Source organism: Sparus aurata, chromosome 19 (genome assembly GCF_900880675.1).
Source record: "Sparus aurata chromosome 19, fSpaAur1.1, whole genome shotgun sequence".
NCBI classification, from domain to species: Eukaryota; Metazoa; Chordata; class Actinopteri; order Spariformes; family Sparidae; genus Sparus; species Sparus aurata.
This window is the reverse complement of record NC_044205.1, coordinates 905,001-915,084: the sequence shown is the minus strand read 5'-3', so window position 1 is coordinate 915,084 and position 10,084 is coordinate 905,001. Positions and strand designations below refer to the sequence as shown.

The 10,084-nt window shown below is 44.0% G+C and overlaps 1 protein-coding gene across 1 annotated transcript in view; it reads left to right on the top strand.

The window, feature by feature from the left end:
- Window positions 1-9,326: 9,326 nt before the first annotated feature.
- LOC115570049 (putative nuclease HARBI1) overlaps window positions 9,327-10,084 on the top strand; it is a 1,322-nt gene continuing 564 nt past the window's right edge. Inside the window, exons 1-3 of the mRNA XM_030398300.1 lie at window positions 9,327-9,762; window positions 9,865-9,980; window positions 10,061-10,084. The exon at window positions 10,061-10,084 is cut by the window's right edge and continues 88 nt beyond it. Of these exons, the coding sequence (XP_030254160.1) occupies window positions 9,327-9,762; window positions 9,865-9,980; window positions 10,061-10,084 (576 nt within the window). The remainder of the gene's footprint in view (window positions 9,763-9,864; window positions 9,981-10,060) is intronic.

The window sequence follows — 10,084 nt, the reverse complement described above, 5'->3', positions numbered from 1 at the left end:
TCTCCAGTTTTGTCAGCAGGTAATTTGACATTTGAGGAGCAAAGAGAGTTACTGAGGTTACAGTTGGAACACAACAGAATGAAGCACAGCGCAAATATTGAAACAACTTGCAGTAGAAAAGATGCGCTGTGAGGCAGAACAGGCAAGGCTGGCTCTAGAGCGGCATAAACTCGACTTACTCGGAAAGGGTACATTGAAAACTGGTATTCAGTGGAGCTGGGAAGTTCTGCGCTTTGCCCTGAGCCGATTGAAGAGTGTTTAGATATTGTGGGTAACCTGCGATTGTTGCCAAAACTTAATGAGAGGGATCCAGAAACATTTCTTTCGCTGTTTGAGCGTGTGGCGGACACAAGAAAGTGGCCAGAGTCTGCTCGTGCGTTAATGCTGCAGTGCGTTTTAACTGGGAGAGTGCAGGAGGCGTATTCTTCATTGTCTGTTACAGAGAGTCAGAAATACGCGGTGGTTAAAGCAGCTGTATTGACGGCTTACAAGTTGGTCCCTAAAGCTTACCGTCAGCGGTTTCGAATTTGCTCGTGATTTGACGGCTCATTTTACGCGTTGGTGTTTGGCATTAAAAATGGAAAGTTTAGATAAACTGTGTGATCTTATAGTTTTGGAACAGTTTAAAAATTCTGTATCTGAAAACATTGCTACATACATTAACGATCAGAAAGTAAAAACAGCTGCTGAAGCTGCTGCAGTAGCAGATGATCATGTTTTGACGCACAGGCGTAATTTGGGGTTTTTGCGCACTCGTGACGGTGGTTTTGGAGGGCATGCAGAGATGAGTTATAGTCCTGTCAATCCGAGTAGATCTGACATGAAGGATCGTAGCATGAGAAATTTGGACAAGACCTGTAATTTCTGTAATAAAAGGGACATTTGAAGGCTGACTGTTACGCTTTGAAGGCGAGAACTCTACCAACTGGCGCAGCACAGCCAAGAGGGGCATGCCTAGCTGTGCCTGTGCCAAAGTTCTCCCCGGTGGTAAATGATGGTAGCAAGTGGGATTGTTTCTTACCTTTTGTGTCAGATGGTTTCATTTCACTGGCAGGAGGTGATGTGCCAGTAAAAATATTGTGTGATACGGCTGCTTTTGACTCGTTTATTCATGCTTCAGTTTTGCCGTTTTCTGAAAAGAGTGACACTGGATGCACTGTTCCTGTTGGGGACATGGGCATGAAAATTTTGCAGGTTCCGCTACATGATGTTATGTTATATTCTGACTATTTTTCAGGGCCAAGCTGCTGTTGGGGTGTGTCCGGTGCTGCCACTTGAAGGCATTACGCTGATTTTGGGGAATGGCGTAGCAGGTGAGCGGGTTTGGGCTGCTGTTCCTCAGCCACCCCCTGTGGTGTCCTCAGTTCCGTTGGTGAGAAAGCAGTCTGAGAGTGAAGAGCTGTCTCCCGAGGTTTTGAGTGCATGTGCGGTAACACGCTCTATGAAACAAACAAATCCTGATTGTGTGTCTGGTTCTGGGAAGTTGGACTGTGAGGCAGCAGAATTGTGTGCTTTCTCTCTGGTTGATGTACCTCTCACAGTTTCACAGGAGGACCTTGCTGCTGAACAACAAGCTGACCCTTCTTTGAGGGGCCTGTTCGAGCAGGTACCTGCCATGGATGAGGTGAGAAGTAGTTTTCAGGGGTATTTTAAGCACAACAACCTGCTGGTGCGAAAATGGATGCCACGCGGAGACTCTTTTGGTGGGGACCCCGTTATCCAGGTTGTGTTACCGGTTACATTTAGAGAGTCTGTGCTGAAGTTGGCTCATGATGAAGCAGGACATTGGGGTGTTAAGAAAACATATGATCAGGTCCTGCGGCACTTCTTCTGGCCGCGTGTGAAAAAGGATGTGGCGACATATATTAAAACCTGTCATACTTGCCAGATAACGGGAAAGCCGAATCAAAAAATACCACCTGCTCCTTTGTCCCCTATCCAAGCTGTCGATCAGCTGTTTCAGCATCTGATTATAGACTGTGTGGGTCCATTGCCTCGGTCTCGAACTGGTGCAAGTTATCTTCTTACTGTGATGTGCCAAAGTACTCGTTATCCGGCTGCGTATCCGTTGCGTACAATAACGGCCAGATCTGTGGTGCGTGCTTTGACGCAGTTCATCTCAATTTTTGGTATCCCAAGAATTATTCAAACTGACCAGGGGCCAAACTTCTCTTCCCATCTTTTTTTACCAAGTACTGAAACAACTTCACGTTAAGCACAATAAGGCATCCGCATATCATGCGCAAAGTCAGGGGGTGTTGGAACGATTTCACCAGACTTTAAAGTCATTGTTGCGGGCTTACTGTGTTCAGATGGGGGGAGATTGGGAGGAGGGTTTACCCTGGTTGATGTTATCGGCAAGGGAGGTTACGCAGGAGAGTACTGGTTTCAGTCCTAACGAGTTGGTGTTTGGGCACACAGTGCGGGACCCGTTGTCCTTGTTACGCGACGGTTGCAAGGAAGCAGAACCGCCTCAAAATATCCTCGAGTATGTCAATGGTTTTCGTTACAGACTATATGCTGCTGGAGAGCTTGCGAGACAGAAATTGGCAGCTGCTCAGAGTAAAATGAAAACATGGTATGATCGGCGGGCTGAGCGCCGGGTTTTTGATGTGGGAGACCAGGTGTTGGCTCTGTTGCCTGTTACCAGCTCGCCTTTTCAGGCCAAATTTACTGGCCCACACGAAGTGTTAAAACGTGTCACAGAACAGAATTACATCATAGCCACCCCAGAGCGTAGAAAAACCACTCGGTTCTGTCATGTGGACTTGCTAAAACCATAGTATTGTCGTGCGTCGGGTTCACCCGAACAGCCGTCTCCAGCGTGTGCGCAGCTGTCTCCAGCGCGTGCGCAGCCAGAGTGTGCCGTGGGAAGGGTGTCGGTAGTGTCTACTCCTCAGACTGTGGCAGCTGGGGTGGAAGATGGGTTGCCTGGTCTGGATGCTGCTATGTTGGAAGGCCGTTTAAAGAACTCTGAGTCGCTGTGCCGATTACAGGTTTTGCTGGATCACTTATCAGATGCAAAGCAGGCAGATTTATCCGAGCTTATAAACTCTTTTCCGTCCTTGTTTGGTGACATTCCTACTCAGACGCACCTTATAGAACATGATATCGATGTCGGAGTTGCTCCACCAATCAGGCAGAGGTTCTATCGGGTAAATCCAGAGAAACGTAGGCACCTGGATGCTGAAATTGAGTATATGTTGGACCATGGCATTGCTGAGTCCTCATCTTCGAGTTGGGCCTCACCATGCCTTCTGGTACCCAAGTCGGATAAAACGCTTAGATTTTGTACTGATTTCCGTAAGGTGAACGCAGTAACCAAACCAGATTTTTTTCCGCTTCCACATATGAAAGATTGTGTTGACCAGATAGGCCATGCCAAGTACGTTAGTAAGTTTGATTTACTGAAAGGGTACTGGCAGGTCCCACTGTCCACGCGGGCGCGTGAGATCTCTGCGTTCATCACTCCAAACGGTTTGTACAGGTATAACATTATGCCTTTTGGGCTGCGTAATGCCCCGGCCACATTCCAGAGGCTTATGACCAAAGTCCTTCGTGATTTGAAGGGTTGTAGTGTTTATTTGGATGATGTGGTGATATATTCCGATACATGGGTTTCCCATTTGGAGCGTATCCGTGTGCTGTTCCGCCGCCTGGCTGAAGCGCATCTCACTATTAACCTAGCGAAGTGTGAGTTTGCGAAGGCATGGTGACGTACCTGGGTCGGGTGGTTGGACAGGGTAAGGTTTGCCCTCTACAGGCGAAAATCCAAGCTGTTGAGCGATATCCCACACCGACCACGAAGAAGGACTTGATGCGCTTTCTGGGTCTGGTTTTGGTATTACCAAAGTTTTTGTAGGAACTTTTCTGAGGTAGTATCGCCCCTTACCGACTTGTTGAAGGGAAAAGCAACATTTGTTTGGTCTCCTGTGTGTCAGCAGGCTTTTGACAAGGTGAAATCCAGTGTTGTGCCTGAACGCATTCAATGAACGATCGTTCATGAACTCGTTCATATTTTGGGCGAACGTGAACTGAACGTACTGTATTTCTGCCTGATGAACGTTATTGTGAATGCGTTCATTCTGGCATTTGTGAACGGCGCGTTCTCACAGTTTAACTGCGTTCAAGACAGTGCCAGATTTCCATCGAGCCTTCCAGGCGAAAACCGGCTAAAACACACCGTGAACAGGCTTAATATATAGCGGAAAAACACCCAATCTGGCTGTTGTGTATAAAAAGGACGCTGGACGAGAGGTTTCTATACGCAGCTCGCTTTACTTTCGATCAAAACGAAACTTAACTATTTCAGACAGAAACAGCTGCATATCAAACATGCAGTGAGGCATTACCAAACGAACACAGATGAATTCGTCCTGAACGGACAGAACACTGGCAACACCAGCCTCCACAGAGTCGCACCGCGCATGCGTCATCAATGTGCTAAGCATGGAGGCAAAAACAAATGAAGGCTTCACATATGTTTTTTTATTTTGATATATCTAAAAAGTTTTGGAGTGATGTTGAATCTCATTTTTTTGATGCTGCTAACTCTGTCCATTCTCTTACCCTTAAACATGTTATTTGCTGTTAACCCAGAAGTTAATGCTCTTGAACACATGATAAACTTTGTTATCCTATGCAAAATGTTTTAATCACAAACACAAATTTGCTAAATCACTAACTAAATCTGCTCCTTTTCTGCTGGAACTGAGCTCTTTGCTTAAATCTCTGATTTTGTTAAATAACAAAAAAAGTAATACCTTACTGAGTCATTATGAAAAGTTTTTCCCTGAAGCCACTGTCTGAACTATCTATTTATTTATTATTTTATTTTTTAGATTATTTATTCATTTACTTATTTATGTATTTTATTTTTAATTTGAACTCTATCCTGTACCGTAAACCTGAAACGGCACATTGAACTAAAGCACCCGGCTAGCCTTTCAAGGTATGTGCAAGTGAATAAAAAATCAAAAGACACGGCAATGGCGAGCCAAAACAGATCCTCTACCACCCAAATTGCATTAACGGTGTACAGTAGCGGCTCCGTTGTCTTCATCTCCCAGCCGCAGCTGCACAACCTGGTTTTGCAGAATATTGTCGAAGAGCTGCAGTTTCAGTGTTAAAACTGAAAACTGAAAAATAATAGCTTGCATCAACATATTGAAAAAACAAACAAACTATGAACTAGTTCATTTTTGGAACTGTGAACTTAGTTCAAAATGTTGAATTATGAACTATGAACTGAACTAGTTCATTTTAAAATTTGTGAACTGAACTTTGAACTAGTTCGTGTAGAAAGTGATCTTTCCCAACACTGGTGAAATCACTGTTGTGTTGTGCCCCGGTTCTGGCAGCTCCGCAGTTTGACCGTCCCTTTTCACTTCAGGTGGATGCCAGTCACGTGGCGGCAGGTGCAGTTTTGCTACAAAAAGATGACTTCAGCGTTGATAAGCCAGTGAGCTTCTTTTCCAGAAAATGTAATTCGTATCAACTAAATTATTCTACAATAGAAAAAGAAGCCCTTGCTTTGATCTGGGCCCTTAAACATTTTGATGTGTATGTGTGTTCTGGTATTGTGCCAGTGGTGGTTTACACAGATCACAATCCTTTGACTTTTCTAAATTCATTACAGTGTCCAAACCAGAGACTCATTAGATGGTCCTTGTCATTGCAGTCATATTGGTTAGATATACGGTATATTAGAGGTTCTGACAATGTGGTTGCAGACGCATTGTCCAGAGCTCCTTATCAGTAATGTGATATTTGCATATCACCTGTCTATCTTATTGATCTCTCTTTTCCTCTTAATTTGCTTCCCACTGGTACCAGGTTGCTGAGGAGTTGGGGTGAAGTTTGGTGGCGAGTCTAGAGCGGTGATGGATGACAAGCATCTGATGAGTCAGTCTTACAAGTCATGGGTGAAAACCATTCAGCCTTATTTTTTTTATAGATATGGATGATCAAACCGAATAACTGTTATATGGTTTAGTTATTTGGTTCCGGGGTTGGGACCCCGTTTCTATGGGGGAGGGTGTGACGGCCTTCTGCTTTAGCAGAGCCTGCTGTGTGTGTGTGTCTTATGTTTCTGTCACCCTGCAGGTTCCACGTAGGCGGAGTTATAATCACCAACCTGGGAGCACCTGATCAGTTTCTCGGCACACGAACCATGATTCCTGGAGATTCACCCTGTTGAAGAAAACAAAATGTATTGATTAACTGATATTTTATTCCAAAAGTCGTCATAAAATAAAGGGAACCACCACATTTAACAGCCTAGTAAGTAGAATAAACCCTGTAGAAACAGTGCCCGTCCGTATGCGACGCTCCTTGAAGTACAGCGAACGCATCCGCAAAGAAGCGGGTATAATCTGATTGGTCAACAGTAGCCAGCCTTCTATTGGTTGACAGTGTTGATACACAAGAAAAATCCGCGAGCAGAGGAGAGATCCGAGAGCAGAACGTGACCTGTGAGCAGGGGTGTGTTCTGAGCGCGTGCACTTAGACCTGAGCGCGCAGAGGGCACATTTGAATGCGAGCGACATTTTTGTTTGCAAGAAGGAGAAATGTGAGCACAGGCATGTGATTTTTTACTTTAAGCAGACATTTTGAAAGAAAGCAGAAGAAATTTAAATGCAAGCACAAAATGTGAGCATGAGGAGAAAAAATCTGAGCACGCGAAGGAGCTATGTCACTGAAAAGGAATGAAATCATGCTCTCAAACTGAAAATCTATGCTCTTGATTAATGACTTGATTTAACTTCCATATACTTCCTGTTTGGAACGAAATCTGCATGAAGTTGTTATTGAATAACTTGAGTATTCTTTGGACTATCAAAATTATTTTAATAACGTTTTTGTCAGGATGGTCCTCAGATGGTGTGTGCAGAGTGTCATGCAAATTGGTGAAATTGCCTGGGAGGAGTTCGCAAAAGTAGGTGTGGTAGTGTGGCCTATTTTAGGAGATTCAGCACAATTCACAGAACTCATGGATATAAGGTTTTTGAATGTGCGACAAAGTATATGGGAGTTATGAGCCAAAACGCAGTTTCCTTGATAATAGTGCCACCTAGTGATGGGAATTCAGGACGACAATTGATTCTAAAATTTTTCATCAGGTGTGACCTACAGTGGGGCAAATAAGTATTTAGTCAGCCACCAATTGTGCAAGTTCTCCCACTTAAAAAGATGAGAGAGGCCTGTAATTTTCATCATTGGTACACTTCAACTATGAGAGACAGAATGGGGGGAAAGAATCCAGGAAATCACATTGTAGGATTTTTAATGAATTAATTGGTAAATTCCTCGGTAAAATAAGTATTTGGTCACCTACAAACAAGCAAGATTTCTGGCTCTCACAGACCTGTAACTTCTTTAAGAGGCTCCTCTGTCCTCCACTCGTTACCTGTATTAATGGCACCTGTTTGAACTCGTTATTAGTATAAAAGACACCTGTCCACAACCTCAAACAGTCACACTCCAAACTCCACTAAGGCCAAGACCAAAGAGCTGTCAAAGGACACCAGAAACAAAATTGTAGACCTGCACCAGGCTGGGAAGACTGAATCTGCAATAGGTAAGCAGCTTGGTGTGAAGAAATCAACTGTGGGAGCAATTATTAGAAAATGGAAGACATACAAGACCACTGATAATCTCCCTCGATCTGGGGCTCCACACAAGATCTCACCCCGTGGGGTCAAAATGATCACAAGTACGGTGAGCAAAAATCCCAGAACCACACGGGGGACCTAGTGAATGACCTGCAGAGAGCTGGGACCAAAGTAACAAAGGCTACCATCAGTAACACACTACGCCGCCAGGGACTCAAATCCTGCAGTGCCAGATGTGTCCCCCTGCTTAAGCCAGTACATGTCCAGACCTGTCTGAAGTTTGCTAGAGAGCATTTGGATGATCCAGAAGAGGATTGGGAGAATGTCATATGGTCAGATGAAACCAAAATAGAACTGTTTGGTAAAAACTCAACTTGTCGTGTTTGGAGGAGAAAGAATGCTGAGTTGCATCCAAAGAACACCATACCTACTGTGAAGCATGGGGGTGGAAAAATCATGCTTTGGGGCTGTTTTTCTGCAAAGGGACCAGGACGACTGATCCATGTAAAGGAAAGAATGAATGGGTCCATGTATCGTGAGATTTTGAGTGAAAACCTCCTTCCATCAGCAAGGGCATTGAAGATGAAACGTGGCTGGGTCTTTCATCATGACAATGATCCCCAACACACCACCCGGGCAACGAAGGAGTGGCTTCGTAAGAAGCATTTCAAGGTCCTGGAGTGGCCTAGCCAGTCTCCAGATCTCAACCCCATAGAAAATTTTTGGAGGGAGTTGAAAGTCCGTGTTGCCCAGCGACAGCACCAAAACATCACTGCTCTAGAGGAGATCTGCATGAAGGAATGGGCCAAAATACCAGCAACAGTGTGTGAAAACCTTGTGAAGACTTACAGAAAACGTTTGACCTCTGTCACTGCCAACAAAGGGTATATAACAAAGTATTGAGATGAACTTTTGTTATTGACCAAATACTTATTTTCCACCATAATTTGCAAATAAATTCTTTAAAAATCAGACAATGTGATTTTCTGGATTTTTTTTTTTTTTTTTTTTTTTTTTTTCTCGTTTTGTCTCTCATAGTTGAGGTATACCTATGATGAAAATTACAGGCCTCTCATCTTTTTAAGTGGGAGAACTTGCACAATTGGTGGCTGACTAAATACTTTTTTGCCCCACTGTATATTCCAAGTTTGGTGAGTTTTGGGGCATGTTCAGGCAGTGAAAAAGGCGATCATTTGGGACAAAAAAGGTTGTGACCTGCTCGGGCTCTAATTGGCCCAGTGCACAAGAGAGGGCGTCTCTTAACTTCCGGGCTCTTCGGGGTGGGCATTACTGTTTTTGGTTGAGGTGGAAAAGCAGGAAGAACTGGGGTCCGTTTCACAAAGCAGGTTTAGTGAAAACTCTGAGTCTGTTAACCCTTAAATGGGAAACTTTCACAAAGGGAGGTAACTCAAACCAGAGAAAGAGGGGTAACTCTAGCCTGTTTCACAGAGAGAGGTAACTTAAGCTCTCGGTCAGTTACCATGGTAACATACTCTGTGGAACTAACCTGGTCGGGACCAGGTTTTTCTCAACAAACCTTGAGTTTCTCTCTGTCTCCGCCCTCTTTCAGCCACACACGGTATTTGATTTCCTCATTCATTCAGTTAGCAGGCCAGTTTTGGCGTAGTATAGTTCTGTCGTCTGTTTTTTCAGAAAATCATTGCAAAAATCAGTCATTATAAGTTATATTAGGTGGCGACTATTTTCACGACCATGGCATGTCCTTTTGATAATGATCCCGTGGATGAAGGTGCAGCATTACTGCACAGAGAATTAAATATTCGTCGGGAGATGATTATCAGACCACGCATAGATGTTCTTGCATTTCCAGACAATTATCTTTTTGAGCAGCACCGTTTCACATCACAGTCCATCATTTACATACACAACCTAATCTGTCCTTACATTTCCAACATTACCAGCCGCAGTCATGCTCTCACATCCCAGCAGATATTGTGTGTTGCGCTGCGTTTTTTTGCAAATGGGAGTTTTTTGTACAACGTCGGAGATGCAGAGCACTTGAGCAAGGCAACTGTGTGCCGAGCGGTCAGAAAAGTGTGCCTCGCCCTGAAACGGCTACTACCCATCTTTGTCATTTTCCCTGGACATAAACCTGTCAGAGCCATCAAGGAGGAGTTCCACAGGATTGCAGATGAATGACGTAGATATGTATTAAATGAATATCAAATGATATTCTGTTAATGACGTTGTGCTGCAACCTTAGACTGGGATTATTCATTTTAATTTCTTTCAGGATTTCCCAGTGTGATTGGCTGCATAGATAGCACACACATCCCCATCATGGCTCCATCACATAATGAAGCAGATTATGTGAATAGGAAGTCCATTCACAGCATAAATGTGCAGGTACATGTGGATTGACTACTGTTTCAAAATGTTAAAGACTGCATCATAGTTCAACATCTGTCATTCTCTGCACTGTCAAGATCGTATGTGATGCTGCATATATC